The sequence below is a fragment of the Vipera berus genome (genome assembly GCF_964194415.1).
Source record: "Vipera berus genome assembly, chromosome: 3".
Classification (NCBI taxonomy): Eukaryota; Metazoa; Chordata; class Lepidosauria; order Squamata; family Viperidae; genus Vipera; species Vipera berus.
Window position 1 is genome coordinate 128943345 of NC_138204.1, and position 25866 is coordinate 128969210.

The 25866-nt window shown below is 38.2% G+C and overlaps 1 protein-coding gene across 1 annotated transcript in view; it reads right to left on the reverse strand.

Annotated features, from left to right (window-relative positions):
• GABBR2 (gamma-aminobutyric acid type B receptor subunit 2) overlaps positions 1-25866 on the reverse strand; it is a gene marked incomplete at its 5' end in the record, with an annotated part of 404913 nt that overhangs the window by 345539 nt on the left and 33508 nt on the right. Inside the window, one exon of the mRNA XM_081324279.1 lies at positions 13980-14117. Coding sequence (XP_081180405.1) covers positions 13980-14117 — 138 coding nt within the window. The remainder of the gene's footprint in view (positions 1-13979; positions 14118-25866) is intronic.

Sequence of the window (25866 nt, forward strand, 5' to 3'; positions counted from 1 at the left end):
ACCAATATTTAGACAGATGCACAGGGAGCTTTTAACACCTTTCTTTAGACCATTCCCTGGACATTCAGATGAATTTTATTTTAAAATTCATTCATGCAGTTAAGGACGCTAAAGTAACAAAAAATGTGCAGAGATTGCATTAGAAGCTTGTAGAACTTGATTATTATTAATGGCAAATTCATTTTGAGCTGTACAGTGTAGAATATTATAAAAAACACTAGAACATTATTCTTTTCTCCTTTTTCATTATATAGTACTTTTCTTCCTTTCTTCTTTTTATTTCCTGTTTTATTTATCTGCATTATTTTACTTAATCTAATTCAGACATGTCAAACACAAGGCCCGGGGGCCGGATGCGGCCCGCGAAGTGGTTTCATGTGGCCCGCAAAGCCATCCTGGAAACATTAAGTGTACGGCCCCCGCTGTCTTGGCCCTGGCCCAGGCTGGCCAGGAGCCAATGTACAATTTCATGGTGGTTATCTATGCTGAAATACATTCAGTCTTAGCTCCACAAGGCCATCTGGAAACAGCGAGGGACCGGCCTATGCCGTGTCGGCACTGCCCCCTCAGTGCATGCTGGGGAGGTATCACCCTTTGTGAGAAATGAAGAAATGCACCAACGCCTGGAAGTGGCCAGCACATGGCCCTGCCTACTTCGGGCAGGCTAGGGGTTGGGGAGCATTGTGCTTCTCTTCAGATTCATGCCACCCGGCTCAGCCTCTCGGCACTGTGAGTAGAGCACCCCGCTACCTGCCCAAACTGGGCAGGATAGGGGCTGAGCAGCATTGCGCAGGTAACATCGACTCTCACGCTGCTCATGGCATCCCCTCCCATAGAGCCCACCAAGCTGAATATGTGAAATAGGCGAGGGCCATTTCCAGGCAATGGCACATTTCTTCATTCCTCACGAAGGATGACACTTCCCCAGCTGTGTTTCTTGCCTGTTTTTCTCCCTCCCTCATCTCAAATATTTTCCCACCACTCTGTTCTTTGGAAAGAAGGAAGAAGAGGGAAGGTCTGAGGGAAGTCCTACCTTAGTTCTGCCCTGCTGCCCTTTCACCATCCCCTTGCCCCCTCCTCCTGGCCTATCGTGGGGTGTCTCCCATCCTATTGCTAAGGAAGCTTTGGATACAAAGCCAGGTCTCCTCACATGGAGAGGAAATGGGCCTCCCTCTTGATTTTGCTCTCATACCCATCATGAGCAACCTGGCTAAGGAGAGCAAGCACAGCAGCAGCAGCCTTGAGGAGGAGGTAAATGCAGCTGGGCACACTCTTGGGGAAGTGGGGCTGGGCTTAGTGCCATGGGTGCTTGAGGGCTGGGCTAGGCATTTGACCTCCGCGCCACCATCCAGCCCCCCTCCCCCACACGGCTTGAGAGGAACAGTGAGGCTCCTCTGGTGGACCATGCCTTGGCACTTCCCTGGTCCCATCTCCTTCTGCCAGAGACCCTCAGATCTGTCCAACTCCTACCCAGGCCCCCATAGGCACCCTTGACACAAATGATGTAGAGCTGGCCAAGCCCACCCAGTAGGCCATACGCACTCCAGCCGTGCCCACCCAGCAGGCCACGCCCACTCTGGCCACACCCAGCCGGGCCCCCAAGGGCAACCGCAATGCTGATGCGGCCCTCGATGAAATTGAGTTTGACACCCCTGATCTAATTGCTTTGATATGCATATTGAATTTGGGATCTGTACATCCAATTTGTACATCCATGCTCAGCTGTGGATGTATCTGGTGGTGAAAGGAAAGTCCGATGCTGTAAAGGTTTTTTCTCCATAGGAACCTGGAATGTAAGATCCATGAATCAAAGAAAGCTGGATGTGGTGAAACAAGAGATGACAAGACCGAACATCGACATCTTAGGAATCAGCAAACTAAAATGGACAGGAATGGCTGAATTTAATTCAGATGACCATCAGGTATACTACTGTGGGCAAGAATCCCTCAGAAGAAATGGAGTAGCCTTCATAGTCAATAAAAGAATAGGAAAAGCAATACTGGGATACAATCCCCAAAATGACAGAATGATCTCAGTTCGAATCCAAGGCAAACCATTCAGTATCGCAGTAGTCCAAGTCTATCCACCAACCACCGGTGCTGAAGAGGATGAAATTGACCGGTTCTATGAAGCCCTACAGCACCTTATAGAACTAACACCAAAAAACGATGTCCTTATCATTATGGGGGATTAGAATGTTTAAGTAGGAAGCCAAAAGATAACCAGAATAACAGGCAAGTTTGGCCTTGGGGTACAAATGAAGCAGGGCACAGGCTGATAGAATTTTGTGAAGAGAATATGATGGTCATAGCAAACACTCTTTTCCAACAACCCAAGAGACGGCTCTACACATGGACATCACCAGACGGTCAACACAGAAATCAGATTGACTATGTGCTCTGCAGCCAAAGATAGAAAAGCTCTATACAGTCAGTAAAAACAAGACCAGGAGCTGACTGTGGCTCAGACCATGAGCTTCTTGTTGCAAAGTTTAGGCTTAAACTGAAGAAAGTAGGGAAAAGCACTAGGCCACTCAGGTATGAATTAAATCATATCCCTGTTGAATATACAGTAGAGGTGACAAATAGATTTAAGGAATTAGATCTGATAGACAGAGTGCCTGAAGAACTATGGACAGAGGTTCGCAACATTGTACAAGACGTAGCAACTAAAACCATCCCAAAGAAAAAGAAATGCAAGAAAGCAAAATGGCTGTCTGAGGAAGCTTTGCAAATAGCTGAGGAAAGGAGGGAAGCGAAAGACAAGCGAGAAAAAGAAAGATATGCCCAATTGAATGCAGAATTCCACAGAATAGCTAGAAGAGATAAGAATGCCTTCTTAAATGAACAGTGCAAAGAAATAGAAGAAAACAATAGAATAGGGAAGACCAGAGATCTCTACAAGAAAATTGGAGAGATGAAGGGAACGTTTAATGCAAAAATGGGCATGATAAAGCACCAAAATGGCAGGGACCTAACAGAGGCAGAAGAGATTAAGAAGAGGTGGCAAAATTACACAGAAGAACTATACAAGAATGAGCTTAACGTCCCTGATAACCACGATGAGGTGGTCACTGACCTCGAGCCAGACATCCTAGAATGTGAAGTGAAGTGGGCCTTAGAAAAACTGAGCAACAACAAAGCTAGTGGAGCTGACAGTATTCCAGCTGAGCTATTCAAAATCTTAAAAGACGATGCAGTAAAAGTGCTACACTCAATTTACTTTACTTTATTTTACTTTTATTAAATTTATATACCACCCTTCTCCCGAAGGACTCAGCAAATTTGCCAGCAAATTTGCCAGCAAATTTGGAAAACTCAACAGTGGCCACAGGATTGGAAAAGATCAGTTTACATTCCAATTCCAAAGAAAGGTAGTGCCAAAGAATTCATAATTATTTTTATATAATTTCACATTTGAAACTGAAAGATATACCCCCAAATATTTAGTCTTTTTAACTATTTCAAATCCTGTTAATTTTTCTAGGACTACCTTTTGTTCTGTAGTCATATTTTAGACAATATTTTAGTTTTTGCGTATTTATCTTAAATCCAGAAACTTTTCCATATAACAATATTATCTCCATCAGGTCTACAACCGACTGAGTCGGTTGACTTAATGTAATAACCAAGTCATCCGCAAATGCTCTCAATCTATAATCTTGATCTTTTATTTTAATTCCCTTAATTTTATTTGAGTCACATATCTTAATCAATATGTCCAGTGTTAGAACAAACAACAAAGGTGACAACGGACATCCCTGTCTTGTACCCTTTTCAATATTACATGCTTCTGTCAACTACCATTATTATTTGAGCTGTTTGCTTCTGATATATTGCTCTAATAGGTTGTAAAAACTTATCCCCAAACTCCATCTTATCTAATACTTTAAATAAAAATTGCCAATTCAATTGATCAAAGGCCTTTTCAGCATCCAAAAAGATCAGTGCTGCAGAAACTGTGGCAAGTTCTTAAAGAGATGGGAGTACCAGACCAACTTATTTGTCTCTTGAGAAACCTATATGAAGGTCAAGAAGCAACAGTGAGAACTGGACACGGAACAACCGATTGGTTCAAAATTGGGAAAGGAGTCCGGCAAGGCTCTATACTGTCACCCAGCCTATTTAACTTATATGCAGAACACATCATGAGAAAGGCAGGGCTAGATGAATCAAAAGTTGGAATTAAGATTGCCGAGAGAAATATTAACAACCTAAGATATGCAGATGATACCACTCTAATGGCAGAAAGCAAAGAACTAAAGAGCCTCTTGTTGTGGGTGAAGAAGGAGAGTGCAAAAGTTGGGTTGAAACTTAACATTAAGAAAACCAAGATCATGGCATCTGGCACTCTCAATTCCTGGCAAGTAGATGGGGAAGAAATGGAGGTAGTGACAGATTTTATTTTTCTGGGCTCCAAGATCACCGCAGACGGGGACTGCAGCCAAGAAATTAAAAGACGCTTGCTCCTGGGAAGGAAAGCTATGGCAAATCTAGACAGCACACTAAAAAGCAAAGGCATCACCCTGTCAACAAAAGTGCATATAGTCAAGGCTTTTGTCTTCCCAGTTGCAATGTATGGCAGTGAAAGCTGGACCATAAGAAAGGCTGAGTGCCAAAGAATTGAGGCCTTTGAACTATGGTGCTGGAGAAGACTCTTGCAAGTCCCTTGGACTGCAAGGCGACCAAACCAGTCAGTCCTAGAGGAGATCAACCCTGACTGCTCTTTAGAAGGCCAGATCCTAAAGCTAAAACTCAAATACTTTAGCCACCTAATGAGAAGGAAGGACTCACTGGAGAAGAGCCTAATGCTGGGAAAGATTGAGGGCAAGAGAAGAAGGGGACGACAGAGAATGAGGTGGCTGGATGGAGTCACTGAAACAGTAGGCGTGAGCTTAAATGGACTCCAGAAGATGGTAGAGGACAGGAAGGCCTGGAGGAACATTATCCATGGGGTCGCGATAGGTTGGACACGACTTAGCAGCTAACAACAATAAAGTACTCAAATTAAAACTACAAAGCAGAAAAGCTGAAATAGAACAAAACAGGATATTTTTTGAAAAGGTAAAACAATCAAAAAACTAAATCATAACTTGAGGAAAATTCAATAATAATTATACCTATATAGAAAGTGCTATAAATTAATTTTTAAGCAACAAAGTGAATACTTACCACACTGAATCATACTATCCACTCTTTTTTTAAGAAGAGTCAATTCATAAGCTATAAACTGGCATATTTCGTTAAGCTAATGTTTTGTTTCCAGTACCAAGTGTCCTTCCAGGAACCCAAAGAACTTTCTGACAACAGTTCAAATAATCCAAAGTGCTATTTTTGGAGCTTTTAACATCATTAAAAGATCTCAAAAAGGTTTAATAAGGTTTTAAAACCTGAGAGCATTGATTTTGTATCATATAGGAAATGCCTACTCTTTTTTTCCAAGTGTTTTTATGTATTTTTCATATTTATTGAAAAACTGATATGTTACTGTAATCTCTAAAAAAAATACCAACTTTATCTAATATGTTTAAAAAGCATCAGGATTCCAAGTAGCCAGTGATTTTGATCCAAATCAACAGCACAACGTATGTTGAATGTATTACTTCTCAGTTGTTTTGGCAAATAATATTCTTTTTGTTGTCTTTCAAAAATGTTTAAGTATAATTAATTATCTTTTAATTAAGGAAACTATCCTATTTACCACCTATGCTTTCCAATAACAATATTTACCTCCCATTTTAAAATTTGTGTTATTCCAATTGGTCACTTCCTCCTGGGAGCAGGGATCAAATATTATTTTTTCACTCAATTGCAAATGATTTTGACCACCTAAATGATGGAAATAAAACCAACTTCCTGTTTCACTTGAAACCAAGCATGTGTCAAGATTTCAAAGGTGCCAAATACCAGCTTTCCATAACAGTACATTTTTGTTCCGATACATTTACTATGTATTCCAATAAAGTACTAATCCTTAAGAATCTAGATAGAATTACTCCTATTGTACATGAAATAACATGATCAGAGGAGGACACTAAAAGTAATTCAGAGAAATAACACTATATCCTCTTAGAAACAAGACAAAAAGAATGCTATAATATTGCCCAATTCCTATATTCAGTTCTAAATTAGATTTGCTCAATAGTTTGGCCATCAAGATTGCGGTAATTACATATGATTACTCTTTCATCTGTATCTTCTTTTCAACTTGATACATGTTGGTCCTGATAACATATTATCTGTAACTGGAGGGATAAGTTAGCTGTTTAACAAAAATAAGACAGTCACAAATAGTACTATGCGACTGCAATCAATTCCTTCTGCTATTTTATTCACATTTATCTATCTACACTACATGAATGTCTAGATTCTTGCAACCAGAGAACCCATGGAAAGGGGAAGGAGTCAGCCAATGCCATTTATTGGACCAAATATTTCAAAAAGTACCTTTAGCATATACAAGTACACAATAAATTAAACAATGATTATTTCATTGTTGCCTCATGCTTCTCAGTACTAAATTAAATATGCCTGCCATAAACACCTGAAGCATTTATTTAGTGGTGAATATTTATCCTCACAATACTGAGAAATGTTCCAATTAGAACCGTTATCTTCATCTACATAATTGCAAGTGTTAATTGCACCCTTGCTTTAAAGATTAGCAAATACATTTTTTTAAAAAACCCAATCTTTTGTATTTCCTAGGTAAACAGCTGGAAAAGTGTATCATCTTTTTAAATAGTTCAACAATATAATTATTGGCTCAAGCTATGATTGATCAGGAGTGATACAGACATTTATTTTTAACAGAATAATTTATCCCTTATGACACATATTACCATATGTGAATGCTATTTGCAGTGTTTAATGAATTACTAGAGTACAGGAAGCAGACACATTTTGGCATTAAGTGGCAGCTGTTTTAACAGATAGCAGCAGTCGTATATCTTTAAGTTTTAAAACAGGATGGCAAAGAAATAGCATTATTACCTTGTGAAACTTTAACCACATTTTGTAGCACCTTCGTTTATAGTCCAGGTCACAATGAGACAGAATGCATGCACTTTGTAAAATCTTCCCAGCTGACTTCCATATATTTGTACATCAATCACATCAGAAACTATTCCAGCTCAGGGCAGGGTGAAATTCCCACTGGGATTACAATGCAGTTACAATATTACATAGCCATAAAGCAACCTATTTAACAGTGTCAAAATCCCTGCCAAAGGTACCAAGCAGCTTTCATTTCTCAAAGACCCATAGCCAGAGATCAAGCTGCACAAGTAGAACTAACTTTCCTTCCTTCCTTCCTTCCTTCCTGTTGAGCAATGTTTTAGAGACCACTACTGCCTGTGATAGTGGTAAAGAAACAGCAGCAACAGTAAATTACTCAAAACTCCATTTTCATCCGCCACTTTTAAATAAAAGTGTATTTTTTAAAAAATACACACCTTATTTAGACATCTTGGTGCATGGGAATGGTTCTAGCATTCCTAGCTAAATCTATGATGAGCCATCAAAATAAGTTATAAAACACATGAGAATTGGCTGCTGCCATTTGAAACATTCACTATGTTCGCTGAAATGTTGGCTACTATTCATTGTTATGTACAGAATGTTCTACATGCCCCAAAGTAGTACTGCATTCCCTAGACAACAGTTCTCCATGCCAAACATCAAACTACTTGGGAGGCCTATGGCAATTTCAAAGACAGCTGTCTCCCAAGTGATACCATTGTTCCAGTCATTTCTCAGCTTTGCCAAGAGTTCAATTTGCTTTGGTTATTGGAGTCTCTAAAATCCCATGATAAATACATCCAAAATACATCCAAAATCAATCTAAAAAATGTGATCCATTTTCAACCATGCATTTTTCATTCTGTATCTGTTTTCTAGCTTAATAAACTATGAATAAATGTAGAATTTTTTAATGGGTAGAAAGATAAGGAGATGGTTGAAGTTATGTCAGGCGCGAACAACCAAACCCACATATGAGGACCCAGATTGTTGGGGGCAATTAGCTGACTTTGTAAAAATGCCGCTGGGGGGGGGAAGCCCTAATAAGCAGGCATATACATAGAATGAAGGCTATTGCTAAGCACATTTGATTAGTGCTTAGATTGTAAGCCGCCCTGAGTCTTCAGAGAAGGGCGGGATATAAATGGGATTAAATAAAATATGCAGAATTTGTGCTAACTACTTTATTATGTTCTGTGTACAATACAGGAATCTCATGAATATGGCAGCCTACTTCTGGAACACTTAGATAAGATTTCAAAGAACTTAGGGAGGATTGGCCCTAGGCCTACCCCAGGAGTAGGCAACCTTGGCTCTTTTATGACTCGTGGACTTCAACTCCCAGAATTCCTGAGCCAGCCAGCTCAGGAATTCTGGGAGTTGAAGTCCATGAGTCATAAAAGAGCCAGGGTTGCTTACCCCTGGCCTAGCCCTTTTAAAGTTATGCAGTGACTCCAGGAAGCTCTGCACTTGATCCCTCCTCCCTGCCAGTTGGGTGCTTCCTAACAAGTCATCCTATTACAATGTTGTTTCTCAAAGATGAATATGTTCTCTTAAGTCTAATGGAATCTGTTATGGATCCTGAACCTAAGGAACAACTATAACAATTGTGATGCAGCTTTGAAAAGTCAAATTCCCCTCTGACTTGCAACAATGGATAATTCATATATTATCTTTACGAACTCATGAGCTATCTTTTATAATAAAGAAATAAGGACTTTCAGTTTGTTACTAATGTCACAGAGAATATTCTTTTTATGGATTTGATATCTTCTATTGGGTATTTATTATTATAAATATGGGTATGGAGTATTTATTTTGATTAGGTTAAGTGATAACCACTAGTGAAAAGTCATTCAATCAACTTCATGGAAGGATGGGAATTTGAAATTGGATTTCCCAAATTCTGTTCCAATGCCATAATGAAAGTAAAGCAGCCATCTGGCAGAAACATATATTCTCTTTAAAAGGTATATCTGAATTATTTAAATAGTATCCTTAATGCCAACAATGAACTACCTGGTACCTCCAGATACTTTGATTAACAATTCCCTTATTAACCAGGCTATCTTTGGGGGTGGGAGCTGAAGTTAAAAATATACACTGGTTTCTTTATTATATTATAAGCAAACTTATTTCACATTTCATCTTCTCTACAAATGTTCCATTTTTAATTTTATATGCAGCTATATGTGTTCAGCTACATCTATATCACAAGCATACATATTTACAAGCCATTTATCTTTAATTAAATGAGAAACATAGGATTTCTTTTAAAAATGTATATAATAGGCAACATTCCATAACTAAGTCCAGGATAAATGTACCACAGTCCAATAAAATAATGAAACAAAATACTGAATTCAAATGCACTTCTACAAAAGCTTTCTCCATTTTCAAAAGGACAGAAAACCAACAGACCATCCTATTGGAAAAAAGAGGAGGAAACAGAGATGATTCACCCCTCAGCCTGAACTGCCCTGACTTCGTAAATTAAATATAGAGTTTCTCAATCTCAATGTTCTTGAAGAAGAGTACACACCATAGTATAATTACTGTTATTTTTTTAAAGAAAAGGTTCATGAACATGTAAAATATAAGAATAAACAGAAATATTTATTTTATCATCTTACTGAATGAGGTTTTGCAGGGGCGTTTAGTAAGATTTTGTTGTAATTCTTTGTACTTTACACCAACATTAATTAATCAGATTCGTTCCCATTCATACTACTACATTTTATGCAGCATATCATCCAATACAAAAGCATCCAAATTATGTAACTGAACTTATTTAACATTAAATGATTTAAAAAGGATTAAGAGCTAAGCTTAAAATGATTCCTAAAAACCCAGTAAGTTATCTATCACTCTACTGGTTTGAAGTCAAGACGAAATACATTTCCTGAAAACAGTTGAATAGAATATTGCTTCAATATGTCTTTCAAATCTGTTAAGCAAAAAAGATGAGCTCCTTTTTTATAAAAAAAATGGAGATAATCTTTAAGAACAAACTTAACTCTTCTTCTGGTGTTGGCCCGAAGTATACAGTGCGCATCTTTTCCCATGGCTGCCTTATTATTACAGCTTTTCCCAGTAAAAAAAGAAGAAAAGAGCATCAAAAAAGAGAATTCAATGCTGCAACTGAAGTCACCATCATTTCTTTCAGTAACATGTTATCCATAGTTTTCTAATCTTCTGTATTCTCCTTAAAGTTTCTCCTTAAAACTTTTATTGTTAATCGATATTTTTTCCAGTAAAGTCTGTCATGAAAAATTACATATCACCATGGCATACATTGTTGACGATAGCCGACAAATGTGTAAGATTTATCCTTTAGCTGTTCATCAAACACAATGGTGGAAATACGTAATTAAAATTGCATTGATATGGCTATATACCTAACACATTTATTCATATTCACTGGGTTGGCATCACTTACATTTATTTAGATCTCATCTTTCCATCCTAATATTTAATAATATTTTAAAATGTCAAAAGAATTAAAAATTTTCAAAAACAAAAGAAAAACATTAAAAAAAAACTAATATAAACTATCATAAAACGATTCAGAAAATTTGGCTGAAAAGACAGTGGAGTAAGTGGGGACAGACACAAAGTCTGGAATGTATTCCACTGAAAGGCATGTAGGAAAAAGCTCACTTCCTACATGTAAGAGAAATGGCTGTACAATCAGGATCATGTTCAAGAGAACTCTTCCCCTATGTAACTTATTACTTGAAAAGCCACCTCTCTGATAGCCAGCTCCTAATCATCAAGAGTTGAGCAATGACTCAGATGCACATATAAGTTCAAAATATCTGTTTTGAATTTCAAATGGATTATATCTGCCTCTCTAGAAGAGAGGTCCCCAATCTTTTGGGCACCAGGGACCGGTTCCATGGAGAGAGGTTTTTCCATGGACCGGATGGGGCATGATTTTGTGTGCTGCCTGCATCCTGCGGATGGGGCTTTGCTTGTTTGTGCAGACTGGTTGCTGGCATGCCACGGACTGGTACTGGTCCACGGACCGGGGGTTGGGGACCCCTGCTCTAGAACACAGGATTTTCTTGTTTCAAGCTTAGAATGCTTCTGCTGATGAACCCATTTTGAACCTGATACAGTCTGCTCAAACAAAAGAAGAATGTAGTTTGACATCAAAAATATTTTCTAGTAGTTTGTACACTATTATTTGACAGTATCAACCCTAACTTAGAACAGAGATCTACTATGAAAGTGTTCTTACAAAATAGATTTCCTAATAGCATTTAAGATGGTCATCTTTCCCATACGCTATTTTCACTAGTAGTGAAAGTCTATGTTTTATCTGTGAATAAATGTTTTCAGATTCAATTTCTAAAATGAATGAAGTCCTGGGAATGAGATTTACTGCACCTCATTACTGGTTCATGTAGGAGCTTGCCAATAAAAGTGCACAAAACATGGATTTTCAGGTAAAAAAAAATCATAGCCAGTAGTTTTGTCAGATGCTATGACTACCAGCCTACAAACTTTTTCTAATCCTGTTTTGGTAATATTTACCTACTTAAGTTTTTTGATTGATTCCTGATTATATGCCATCAAGTTGTTTTCAACTGGTATAATGAAATGATTATTCAGAGCTCAGTTTTAGATAAGATTTTGTGTTAAAAGCATACAGTAATATATTAAAGCTGATTACAAGGTGATTATATAAAGTTTACACATAGCAAAAAGGATGTAATTGCCGAATGAAATCTTGCTATTATTTATTTATTTATTTATTTATTTATTTTATTTATTAAATTTGTATACTGCCCTTCTCCCGAAGGACTCAGGGCGGTGAACAGGGCAATACATATCAAAAACAAGATACAAAAATTAAAAATGATTAAACAAAATGCCCACGAATAAGTTAAAACACATTAAAAGTAGGTTAAAACACATTAATAAAACCCAACCCCATCCCATCAGGCCAGGCCAGCTTGTTCGAAAAGGTAGGTTTTGAGATCGCGCCGGAAGGAGCAGAGGTCAGGCGCCATCCGGAGCTCGACCGGAAGATGGTTCCATAAATCCGGCCCGCCCATAGAGAACGCCCTCCCCCTGGGGGCCACCAGTCGGCATTCTTTGACCGGTGGCACCCTGAGGAGGCCCTCTCTGTGGGAGCGTAGTGGGCGGAGGGAAGTTGACGCCGGCTGCAGGTGCTCCCCAAGGTATTCCAGACCCATGCCATGTAGGGCTTTGTAGGTCATTACCAACACCTTGAATCTCACCCGGAAGACAACTGGAAGCCAATGCAGCTCGCGGAGCAGAGGTGTAACATGGGAGTGTCAGGAAACTCCCAACACAACTCTCGCGGCTGCATTCTGTACCAGCTGGAGCCTCCGAGTGGTCTTCAAGGGTAGCCCCATGTAGAGAGCATTGCAGTAGTCCAGACGAGAGGTCACAAGCGCGTGAGTGACCGTACGTAAGGCATCCCGGTCTAGATAGGGCCGCAACTGGCGCACCAGGCGAACCTGGGCAAAGGCCCCCCTAGTCACAGCTACTATATAGTCTTCTAGAGAAAGCTGTGAATCTAGGAGGACTCCCAAGTTGCGAGCCCTATCTACGGGGGGTAATAACCCACCCCCCATAAAGAGAGATGGGATATCCTGAATATCCCGAGATGCCGGTACGCACAGCCACTCGGTCTTGTCAGGGTTGAGTCGAAGCCTGTTCCTCCCCATCCAGACCTGAACCGTCTCCAGGCAGCGGGACATCACGTCGAGGGCATCACTGGGGTGGTTTGGGGTCGAAATGAAAAGCTGGGTATCATCAGCATATTGATGATACCCAACTCCAAAACCACGAATGATCTCACCCAGCGGTTTCATGTAGATGTTGAACAGGAGAGGCGAGAGGACCAACCCCTGAGGGACTCCACAAGCGAGAGGCCTCGCGGTCGACCTCTGCCCCCCTGCCAACACCGACTGCGAACGTCCCAGGAGATAGGAGAACCACTGAAGAATCGTGCCTCCCACTCCCAATCCCCTGAGACACCACAGCAAGATACCATGGTCGATGGTATTATCTGTTGATTTGTAATGAATTTCATAAGGATGTCCTGTGTTCTACCTGAAAATAGTCCAAATACAGAAGTTTCCAACTTATCCCCATTTACCACAAAATCCAAATTATTTTTTCAAGAAACTGAATAAAATCAATATATGTTAAATACCATGGTATTTGGTTCATAAAGTTGGCTGTTCCTGAAACCAGAGCTCAAAAGGAGACGAGTAGTCTCTTTGTACATTGACTTGTCCAAAGAATAGCTATCAAACTAGGCCCTTTTTATTCTAAAATCAGATTTTATTCTTCAGAATTATAATACAACTAGCTGCACTTTATTTATTGCAAATACTAAACAACATTCCTTGCAATGTATTCAATGGCAGACTGCAGTTATCTTTCAGCTTCAGGAACTCCCAACTTTTAATTAAGCAGCTAATTAATAGTACCTTTGAACATGCCCATAGCAATCCTGCTAAACCATCTTTATAGTAATGTCAAATTAATAATTCAGAAATAATTTTTTCTTGTGTATGTGGATTGTTTCAGAATGTGGTTCATAAATTGCTGTAACTAATTAATTATAGCTCAAAATCCCATTTTGAATCTGGCTTTGCAACCAGTTAATCTAAACAGAAACAATTATACCATGCATCTTTACATCTTTCAGCATTTCACATCCACACAAAGCCTGTGATTGAAACTCTCTAAATCCTCCATACCACTCTTAGTGGATGACAGTTTATGGGAAATATGGAGGAAAAAATAATTTCCTCTCCTGTCATATCAGCAAAAATATATCATTGGACTCTATCCACATTTTTGTGGGTTTTGAAATAGATCATAGAAGTCAGGCACCTTCTTTAGAATTATATATCTAATGTTCTAAACACGTTAAAGCATGGGAGATATTTATATAATTGAGAGTTACTTACCTGGACCAAATTCCATCCTATTAAAGATTCAGCAATGATGGATGTTACAGTTGTACATACGCCACCAAAAACCATTAGATGTGTAGGTCCATATTTTATTGCATCATAGAAGGCTTTAAGACCCTTTGCATTGTCACACTAGGGAAAACAAACAAACAAACAAAATCATATTTAATTTAATAATAAATGTGCACTTTGATATGTAAGGATTCCCTTAATACCATAACCAAGGGAAAGTAGTCAGCAAGCAGTGACTATTATAGTAGCTAGTTATTTTATTATACTAAATGGCAACTTCCTGCTCTTCTATGCCTTAATAAAAAAAATTCTTTACATCATATACAGCATAATATATAAAGAAAATGTCTATCAAAATCTGTGTTCTACTTTTAAATGTAATTTGCACTTTAGTTAAACTACTTATTATTGCTATTTCATAACAATATTCCTTACATTCCATTCCTGCAACAGATCTATTGTTGTATCACTGTTTAAATATTTATATAAGTATTTATATATTGTTCAACTTCTCATTTAACTCCACTCCCCCAAAATATTCAGTAAAGATAATAAAGCAGCAATAAAACACCTACATTAAAAGGAACAACACCGATCACAGCAACATCATGTACATAAGGGGGAAAAAATAAATCTTTCTGAAGACTAAGTTTAAGAAAAGGGAAAAGATCATGAAAGATCCTTTTCTAAAGCTTAGGGGTTATTAGTGTCCCATTTATTCAACAAGTTCACCTTTCACAGTGAAAGGACACATGACAGAGGTTTTTGAACTGGCAAAAAAAACTATGAAGGAGCAGTAGACCGTCTCTCTAATTTAGCATGGCCCCAAACCTCATGCACACTAATATCTGAATTGGTCCAAGAAACCCAAAACACTCACACAGAGGTTCTGTTAACAAACTATGCTTAGAAGGAGCTGTAGTGAAAACCAACAATAGACACAATTCAAACCCAAATTCCTAGTCACTGCTTTACATCCAGATGTGGTGCTTCATCCCTGCAGTGCAAAGGGGCTTCTTTTGCAAGCCAAGCCAAGCAACTCAGCTAGTACTTTAGCAGAAAATATGAAAATAAGAAATAAGTTAAATAAATACATAATAAGAAAAGAAAGTATGTTCCTTATTTGAAGCTAACAATGGGAAGCTACCCATTGGTGGGAACTTCTGATTTGTCAGTCTCCCAGTTTTTAAAGGCCATTTGGGTCGTTTTTTTCTCCTCACAAAACGGGTGTGGAATATTGATTTTTCCACTCTACAGTTAACCAGCAGGAAGTGAAGGAGAAACTGACCAATTTAAGTAGATCCTTAGCAACCACAAAGTGGTAGGCATAGTTGCAACTGAAAAAGTTTAAGGGCTGGAACATTAGCTGTTGATCGCTGTGAGACCAGCTGAAACTGATTTTTCAGAAACATATTAGATATACTCTTCATAACTGGCTACCCCCAGTTTACCTTTCCCTTGTTAGCTGCTATTAACTTGCATTACTGACTATTTTAAAGTATCCCTATGTTAAAATGCCCATGTTTCCTGAAAATAATCTACTTAACTGTTCCTTGTAACAAATATTGGTTTTTAATAAGTTATATATACAATCTATATATATAATCTCAAATGTGCCTTTTCTACAATGGAATTTACAAATAATAGATTTTTCTACACAAACCTAAGGATTCCAAGGGCATTCATTGAAAACCATGAAAGAAAATGGTATTAGGTAAGGCAAATAAATTACCCTCTCCTCAGATCGACTTTTCCAGAGGCAATAAACTGTTAGCCATTAAATATTTATTCCCAAAAATGTTGATTATGGCACTAAGAGATGGAAGAAACACTAGAAAACAAAGTTGCTGGGAGATAATATGGGAGAAGATAGCAATGCAGTACATTAATGGTAATTTTATGACTCATGGACTTCAACTCCCATGGCTCAGCTTGGAAACCTCTCTGTTTCCCCTCAGCATGGCTGGCTCAAGAATTCTGGGAGCTGAAGTCCACAAGTCATAAAAGAGCCAAGGTTGCCTACCCCTGGTCTAACTCAATGAGCCACTGTTTTTGTAAATGAACCCTCGTTATCTTACTATCTTTACTTCATCAATATGCATGTACAATCAAATTATGATGCTCAGTTCAATCAATAATTCTGCTGCAATGATCATATGATTATTGAAATTTGTCTAAGTCTACATACAGGGTTACATTTCTGCCCTTTGTAAATTTGCTTCTGCTAATTCTGGTATTGTAAGTAAATAGGATGCCTACTACAAGTGATGACTGTTTTCTGAAACAAATTCTAAAAAGAAAGTTATGCTTCAATTTAGCATTAGCAGTAGGATAGAAGGAAACACTGAAGAAAAAGCAATAGCACTTAGACTTATATACCTCTCCACAGTGCCTTATAGCACTCTCTGAGTAGTTTACAATGTCACCTTATTACCCCCAACAATGTGGGTCCTCATTTTACCAATCTTGGAAGGGGATGAAAGGTTGAGGCAACTTGAGTCAGTCAGGATCGAACTCCTAGCTCTGAGCAGAGTTAGCCTGCAACACTGCATTTTAACCACCACGGTAGCTCTTTTGGAGCAAGAATCAGCCATCATCTGTTGAGCCATTATCATGTGCTTTTGTGTCAACTGGCAACCACTAGCAACCTTTAATTTATTCCATTCTGTACTTTTCTTTCTACCTTGCTCATAGGAAGTGTTGCGTCTAGATATGCAATGGGGGAAACTCCAATAGCTTGTGAGACCATGGGTTCCGCCCCAAGTTTTCCTTTGAGGACTGGCCATGGCCAGGGTTCTTTTGAGTCAGGGAGTGCTTGCTCCATAGTTGAATGAGCCTCTGTATTTCCAACTGATTTTTGTGGACATATTTCCAACAACAAATAGGCACAACATTTCCAAAAATTCGATCCAGTGAATTAAAGGTCCTTTAGAGGTTTGAGTATCTAGCCATTCTTGCCTAGACATCATAATGCAATCCCACTAGTGACAGTTTCAGTAACATCAGTCCCTTCCTGTACCTCATTGTTCCTGATGAGGGGGACAGCTCCTGCAACTCCTCCTGCATGCCAACACACCTCCAGCAGATAACCTTACTTAATATTCCTGCCAGTCTTCTTGGACCACTTTCAAAGTAGTTGTTTTGGATTAAAAATGGACCCTACTTCCTTCTCCCAGGGAACTTACTGGGAATAAACCATCTAGACAGGACTATTAAGTGAATTACAGTCCAGATCCAAAATGGCTCAGATTCTTTTCATTCCACAAAACTTTCCAGGACTGTATGCTTTCATTACTGTTGTCCCCTTGAATATCCAAAAATTCAAGAAGGATTTTCTACTGCAGTCCTTGTTTCCTGGATTCAAGAGGATATAATAAATTGGAGCACACTTTTTCCTAAATTAAGAGAAAGCCTGGTGAGTTTTATCAGAAATTAATTCAGTCAGTTGCCATTCACAATTAACTGGGTGACATTAAAATGCTACTTTCTGATCACACCCTAGGCAAAAATAGGCTCTTTTAGCTAAAACCTAAGTCAACAACTACTATTTCTTCAGGAATCTGTTTCAGAGAATATCAGAACCGTCTCTTAGAATCTAATATTGCCACAGTTCCTGCCCAAAATGATTGAGGTAGATTAAAAGCATACAGTAAAACACATCAGAGACCATCCTGAAGATTGGTTTGCTTGCTTTTGTATTGCATTTTATCCCTATTCTGGAGTGAATATGAATGCCTTTGCCGATTGCTCATTAGCTGCTGGGATTATTTTTAGGGGACTTCCACCTGAAATCAGCAAAAGGCTTATCAGTGCAATCTTAGATTGGAGAAGATGACCTAGTAATTTTAGTGGATGCTCGCATTCAAATACAGGGCAAAATATTCATTTGTTAATAGACATTGATACAATCTATTGTACTTCGCAAATTTCTTCTTTGCTCAATGTTGTCACCTATGGAAATTCTATTTACATGAGGAGGGTTTGGAAAACTTCTGCTCCTTAGTGTCTTTCTGTGAAGATCTATTTACTACTGAACATGTCCTTAGTAGTTATATTCTTTTAAACTTCCTGGATGGGACCTCTTATACAAACAAGAATGCTACAATTCATTGCACTTGAGATAAAGTTTGGACTTGCCAGAAAAAAATCATTGCTGAGTATTTTGTTAGTCCCAACTATGAGAAGGAAAGAGAAGGTCAATCAGGTGGCCAACTGGAGGATCTTGCTTTTTGTAATGTGGGTCTCTTGAAAGGGGTCACCCTGATCAAAATTAAGATCTCTTCCTCCATCCCTCCAATTATCACAGGAGAGGTCAGCTGATAAGGAAGATCATTGGTGTTCTTGCTTAACCATTAGGACAATATGAATTAGATCATTCAGATTAATCAGTCAGACAAATAGAGGCTTTTATTTGGCCTAAAATATATTCCACATTACATACCGTGACAATCATATTAACAAGTTCAAAATACACACATTAGCAAGGAAAAATGTTGTGATGGAATGGGTTAAATTTAAATGTTTTAAATTTGGAGATAGACCACAAGCACTAAATTAATCTATATATGCATGTTATTGCATTTATGGAACCAGCTATATCACATTGAATATAGAAACTTAGAAGCAGAAATTATTTGAGATCAAATGGTGGGAGCATGCATTAATACAATATTGTGCAATAAATACAACAGGAAAATCTGACATTGGATTAAGAATGCAGAAGCATGTCTATTGCAGCAATGAATAGTTTATCTAAAGATATTACCTATGCAATGAATATTGTATTTTAAAGAAAAGGTTATTTAGCATTGACTTTTTGGATGGGTTAATACTTCCTCCTGGTATGCAATCTGGGGGTCTTCCTGGAGGTGCAGCCCCTGATTGATGAGGTGTCAGTTTTGCATAATTCCATCTAGTGTGCCACTTGTGCCCTTTCCTAGATCGGAGGTCCTTCAGTCAGTCACTCATGCCCTGGTCATGGCCTCAAAACTTGACTACTACAATTCAGTCTACATGGGGCTGCCTTTGAAGACCATCTGGAAACTTTGACTGATCTAGAATATATTGGCATGAGCAGTAATGGACTTGCCTCATTACACCCATGTAACACCTCTGCTTCACAAGCAACACCAGTTTCCAGTTCACTTCAAAGTATTATTTTAAGTGTTATTTATTGCCTATAGAATCTTAAATGACATAGTACCTTTGTTACTTGAAGGACCACACAACTCCCATATCTAACCAGTCAATTCAATTCTGTGAGATTAGCCGACTCTACATTCATCAATATCATTATTTAAGATCTCAGAAGCATGCCTGCTGTGTAGCACCACCTGCCTTCTACAATGATGTTTCCCCAGAGATCTGGATGACTCCCTTCTGCTATTGTTCAGAAGAGCCATGAAGACTCTTCATCAAGGTCTTTGATAAGAGAAAATGAGACCCCCTCACTTCATCATACTGGCCATCTTTGATCTTTATCTTTTAAACTAATTTTATTGTAATTTCTTTGTTGTGAGACTTTCAGAGTCATTGAGTGTTTGGCAACATACAAGTTTAATAAATTTATTACTGTTATTGTTGTTCATCACACAGTCAGATAGATATTTAGACTGGATTTGGCATTTTTATTCACCTATTAATGTCAAGGTCCCAACTGACGAACTCAACCAAGCAAACACCTTCCAGATATTCCGATCTCTTATGCAAAACTTTACTGAGTACATCATTTCGGCACATATGAAAGCAAAACCAGCTCTGGCAAACCCCAGCCCAAATCCCTATAATAACAGTAGAGTTCCCCCTGCCATCCATGAACAATTCACATTGCCCAATTAGGTGAAAATATACTGCTTTGAGAAAATGTCTCTGTGTCAGATCAGACACCTGGTGAATCATCCTTGATTCTCACAATCTGCATTCTTTATTTTGTAGCTGGCATTCCATTTCCCATCCTCCCCCCAAGTTCATTTGCAAGCTAAGAAGCAATCATTGTTGCACCAGCAAAGCGAGCTTCAAGCTTGACAATTAAATCCTTCCCAATGACCTGGGATAGGCAGATATTGATATTTGATGGAGTTAAAGGTACTGTTGCAACATGTACACTGTTCCAACTAAAGCTGTCTTTTGTAATTGTCAGGTGGTGATTTTATCAATGCTGATGGTGTTCAACCAATGCTCCAGTTGTTTTGTGATTGCACTCAAAGTGCCTATTACTATTGGTACTACTTTAGTTCTCTTTTGGCACAGTCGCTCTATTTCTATTTGCAGATCTTTTTATCTTGTATTCTTTTTCAATCACTTAAGATCTAAGGGTAGCAACCCCAGTTGCAAATATTCCCAACTACACTAATCTCAATAGAATTTGGAACACTGAAATAAAGAAACCTTTATGATTTTGCTTGGTCAAAAAGAAGATGGCAACAGGTTAACAGGATTTCTATGTTCCACATAAGATAAGATAATCTTGTCTTTTTTTTTAATGTAGGTACAACGGCACACATCAAAAATGAAATTTAGTTGCCCGCTCTCAAAGTGAAAGACATACATGACACACACCTAAAACATATTATAAACAACATATGTATAGACCCACACCCCTACATATACAATATTAAACACTGTCCATCTTGAATATATAACGGAAGGAGGAAGCCTGAGAGTTCACAAAGTTAATGCTGTATGGAATGAAACTATGGTTGAATGTGGATGTTCTGCTATGGATACCACAAAGACTCCTCCCAGAAGGTAACAAAGAAAACAGGTTGTGAAGAGGATGAGTAGTGTCCCAGACAATCTTACGGATCCTGTTCAAGCAATGCTTCTGTGCTATGTCCTGGATGGGAGGGAGGGAACTGCCAATGATCTTTTCGGCCATCCTCACCACTCTCTGCATCGCCTTCCTGTCTGAAGCAGTGATGCTTCCAAACCAGACTGTGATGCTGTATGACGGGATGCTATCAATTGTCCCCCTGTAGAAAGTGGTCAGAACAGGGGAAGGAAGATGAGCTTTTCTCATGCGATGCAGAAAGTGCAGACGCTGCTGTGCCCGCTTCACCAGTTTCTCCACATCACGTTATAGTTATGGAACAGCACAGATAAAAGTAAAATCAAACTTAAAATATTTCTCTATATTTTTTCAATCTTATTGATGAAATATAGAAAACTGTTTCTAGATGTCTGGATTTCCCCATCAATAATTAACACTAATTATAATTATTAAAAATTAAAGATCCAAAGTAAAAATTAGAATTATGATGGGAAAAAACAAAGAAAGAATGGGGAATTATAAGTTCCATGGAAGAACAATATTTTCTAGATTGTGTCCAGAACAACAGATGTTGGTTCCATAACAATATGGATTTATTGCACATATGTAGCAGAGTGGACTTACTAAGAGAAACCAGGATTATGAAAAGAAGAAGCAAGATTTGAAGGTTTGCATACTGTATTTGGTGTAAACAGAGAACTTCCAAGAATGTATTTGTTCAGATGAGCATTTTCAAGGGAGTGAGAGACCCTGGGAGTTGAAGAGATGTAGAATCTGTTTTTCTATTTTTAAAAGATATAGATTCCTGCTGTCAATGGTGGTTGTTAGTTCTGAAAACTCCATTAGAAAATACTAGTATTGCATTACTGCTTGCTGAAAGAAACAAATGAAAAACACAGAATGGAATTAAAAACATAGAATGGAATTAAAAATAAATTCAGTAAATTAACTGAAAAATGATTTTGTGTAATTTCTCCTTAACATTTTAAAATAATTGAAAACCATTCTCTTGACAACGTGACACTCACAGAAAGGTGTTAACAAGCTTAACATATTGATGCAGCTATTTAATTTAGATATTTACTTTAGTTTTTCTAATCTTCCCTTAATCTTCCCCCAACTCCCATATTTTTCAGATTTTCCAAACAGACCTAAGAGGAGGGCATGAAGTTCGCTGACTGCTTTTTGTCTGCAGTCTATAACTCCCCACTTAAAGCTGATTATGAAAGCAATTGATATCTATGTTCAATAGTATGAATTAGTGGAAATAAGATTTTCATATTAGCACAATAAAATCATGGAAAATGCTGGTAAAAAGGGAGAAGATGTATACAATGAAATCAGTACGTGTTCTAACGGTTGTTTGATCTTGTAAACCTACTATATTCGTCTACACAAGGAAATGGGTACTCAGTTGCATTGTTCATATTCTCAGCTCTGGATAAGATCATCTTGTATATTAACTTCCATTGCAATAAAAACACAGGACTTCTCTTTTCTGTCCCTCTATGGGACAGAACTTTATGTGTTATTGTATCAGCTTTAATAAACTCAAATAGGATTTTATATGTAAAAAAAAGCCAAGGACACTATCAGTCCACTAATGGGAGAAGATGGCAAAGAGATATTGGACATACTTAGGTCATTCTTTACATCTATCTTTACAGAAAAGAGAAAAAACAGTCGAATCTATCAAAAGCAGTACCATAAAAACAGATTAGGAATAGGAATTAGGAAGTCAAAAATAGGCAAAAAAATAATAGTAAGACAACTCTTATCCACTCTACATAAGTAGAAATCACCAGGACTAGATGGATTACATTCCCAAGTTCTGAAGGAGCTGGCAGACTTGATCTCAGAATTTACTGAACCATATTTTTCAAAGATTCTTAAGCACTGGGGAACTACCATGGGACTGAAAAAGAGCTGGGGTGGTTCCCATCCTTAAAAAGGGGAAAAAATGGTTCCAGGAAACTACAGACCAATCAGCCTGATATCAATACGTGGAAAGATCCTGGAAAAGTTAATCAAGCAATAGATCTGCAAACACCTAAAAAGAAGCAAAGACATTATTAAAAGCAAAATCATGCCAGACAAACCTTATTGCATTCCTTGACAAAGTGACTAAATTAGTGACAAGCAAAATGCTGTGGATATAGCATACTTGCCTCTAGTAAGGCATTTGACAAAGTAGTCCACAACCTACTTCTTGGTAAGAAAAATGTAGGATAGACAGCATCACCATCAGATGGATTCATAACCGGCTGACCAATCATACTCAATGTGTAGCCCTCAGTGGAACTAAATCTACATGGAGGGAAGCATACAGTGAGGTACCCCAAGAGTCTATCTTTGGCCAGTACTCTTTAACATCTTCATAAACAATTTAGATTAGTGGATAGAAGGGGAACTCATCAAATTTGCAGATGACACCAAGTTGGGGGAATAGCCAACACTTTAGAGGATAGGCTCAAGATCCAGAAGTATCTTGACAGGCTTGAACACTGGGCCCTATCCAACAAAATGCAATTCAGTGGTAAGAAAAGGAAGGTTTTACACTTAGGCAACAAAAACCAAATGCAGTGGTACCTGGCTCAACAGCAGTAACTGTGACTCTGATCTAGGAGTCCTAGTGGACAACTACTAAAATATGAGCCAGCCATGTGCTGCCAAAAAGACCAATGTAATCCTAGGCTGCATCAAGGAATAGTATCAAAATCATGTGAAGTTCTAGTAACACTTTATATTGATTTGGTAAGACCCCACTGCATCCAATTCCAGTCATTATGATACAAAAAAGATGTTGAGACCCTAGAAAGAATGCCAGAGAAGAGCAACAAACATGATTAGGGGACTGGAGGCTAAAACATACAATGAACAGATGTGGGAGCTGGGTATGTCTAATGTAACAAAGAGAAAGACTAGGGGTGACATGATAGCAGTGTACCGATATTTAAAGAGCTATCACAAGAAGAGGGGGTCAACCTATTCTTCAAGGCATCTGAAGGCAGGACAAGAAGCAATGGATGGAAATTAATCAAAGTGAGAACCAACCTAGAACTAAGGAGAAATTTCCTGTCAGTGAGAACAATAGGTCTGTGAAACGGCTTGCCTCCAGAAGTTGTGGGTGCTCCATCACTGGAGGTTTTTAAGAAGAGATTGGACAGTCATTTGTCCAGAATGCTGTAGGGTCTCTAACTCGAGCAGAAGATTGGATTAGAAGACCTCCAAGGCCCCTTCTGTTATTCTGAAAATCTTAGAATGTAGTGATATAGATCATTATGTCTTTTCTACTTGTGTTTGGCAGGCTACTTCCATGTTAAAAGTCCCTGGAGATTGCAGAATTGGCCTTACAATACTTCCTTGTATATGATTTGAGAGTAACCACGTTTATCTAAGCTGTTAGAAATTTAAGAGAGCCCTAGTACAACTAACAATGCTCTCCACCATGCTATCCACCAGCACCCTGTGACAATCTTCATGCCAATTTTTTATCCTGGAACTAATGTGGGTCATAAGACCAAACAAGTATTAGTTCAAACAAAGATAAAGTAAAATAAATGAATATCCAGCAATATCCAAAGATCTGATATTCTGCATAACATAGATACATTTTATTACAAAAATTCATACAAACCCACTCCTTCCAGCTAATTCAACACATTTCTATAAACTAGCCCAAATTACTCTCATAATTTGATACTATATTATTGCTATGTAAATTTTTATTCAGAAGAAAATGAATATTTAGAAGGATAGCATAGTTCTCGTTGCTCTTAAGAGTCAGTCTGTCTCTTAAGTACTGATTCTTAATGGTAGAGGTTTTCTGTCAGCCATGGAGGGACCTTTCCAAATATTGGTATTAGAGTGATATTGGCAATTACTGCTGTTGAGATCACAGCATAGGGATCAAATTAACTCTCAAAGCTGAAAGAAAGAGGAAATATATTTTGAGTCCTGCTGATGTCTGAGAGCTATGGAATCATTTTATACTTTGCCAGAATGACAGAGCTCTTAAATACCTACACACTACCACAGATATTTCAATTTCACCTGAATTGTGCTCTACAGAATCACCAAGTAATAGTTAAGCCAACAGTTATTCTTTGATGTTTTCTTAAAACGATGCACCTTCAGTTTTAAACAGGTGTTATTGATATACAGAATATATTTATTTTCAAAAGCTAATAGAATTCAGAACTGTTTTTTATTAAATGTGATTTTTAGGGAACATTAAACATTATATAGGGACACGGTGGCTCAGTGTGGGTTAGGACACTGAGCTTGTTGATCAGAAGGTCGGCAGTTTGGCAGGTCGAATCCCGAGTGCCGCGTAATAGAGTGAGCGCCTGTTACTCGTCCCAGCTTCTGCCAACCTAGCAGTTCGAAAACACGTAAAAATGCAAGTAGAAAAATAGAGACCACTATGGTGGGAAGGTAACAGCATTCCGTGCACCTTTGGTGTCTAGTCATGCCGGCCATATGACCACGGAGACGTCCTCGGACAAGCGCTGGCTCTTCGGCTTTGAAACGGAGATGAGCACTGGCCCCTGGAGTTGGAAACGACTAGCACGCATGTGCGGGGGAACCTTTACCTTTTTACCTTCTTTAAACATTATATGCTAATGTTAACTTAATTGCATAAAGTACTTGCAACATCATTACATCAATCTGTCTCTGTCATTTTTTTTGCTTGGGTGCACGTTTGCTTTGTTTATATACTTTTACTACTCTAAGAGTTTCACCAATGAATTTATAGAACCATACACTAAATATTAAAAAAAAAACATGAACAATATTAGAGTTTACACAAGAGTGAGCTTTGGTTTAGCAGATGTTTCCAAGCCATTCTTAGTTATAGTGAACTGAACCATGGCTTACTCATCCTAATATTCAAGGGGCACATAAGTCACTAAATAGAACTAGATAAACAATATTTTCCCTAATGCAATCCCAATACAGTTAATTTGTGACCCCATATTTATTTATGTATTTATACCCCATATTATTTTTTATAAATAACACAAGGCAATTAACATATCTAATGTTCCTTCCTATTTTCCCCACAGCAGGTTATGAGGTGAGAGAGAATGACTGGCC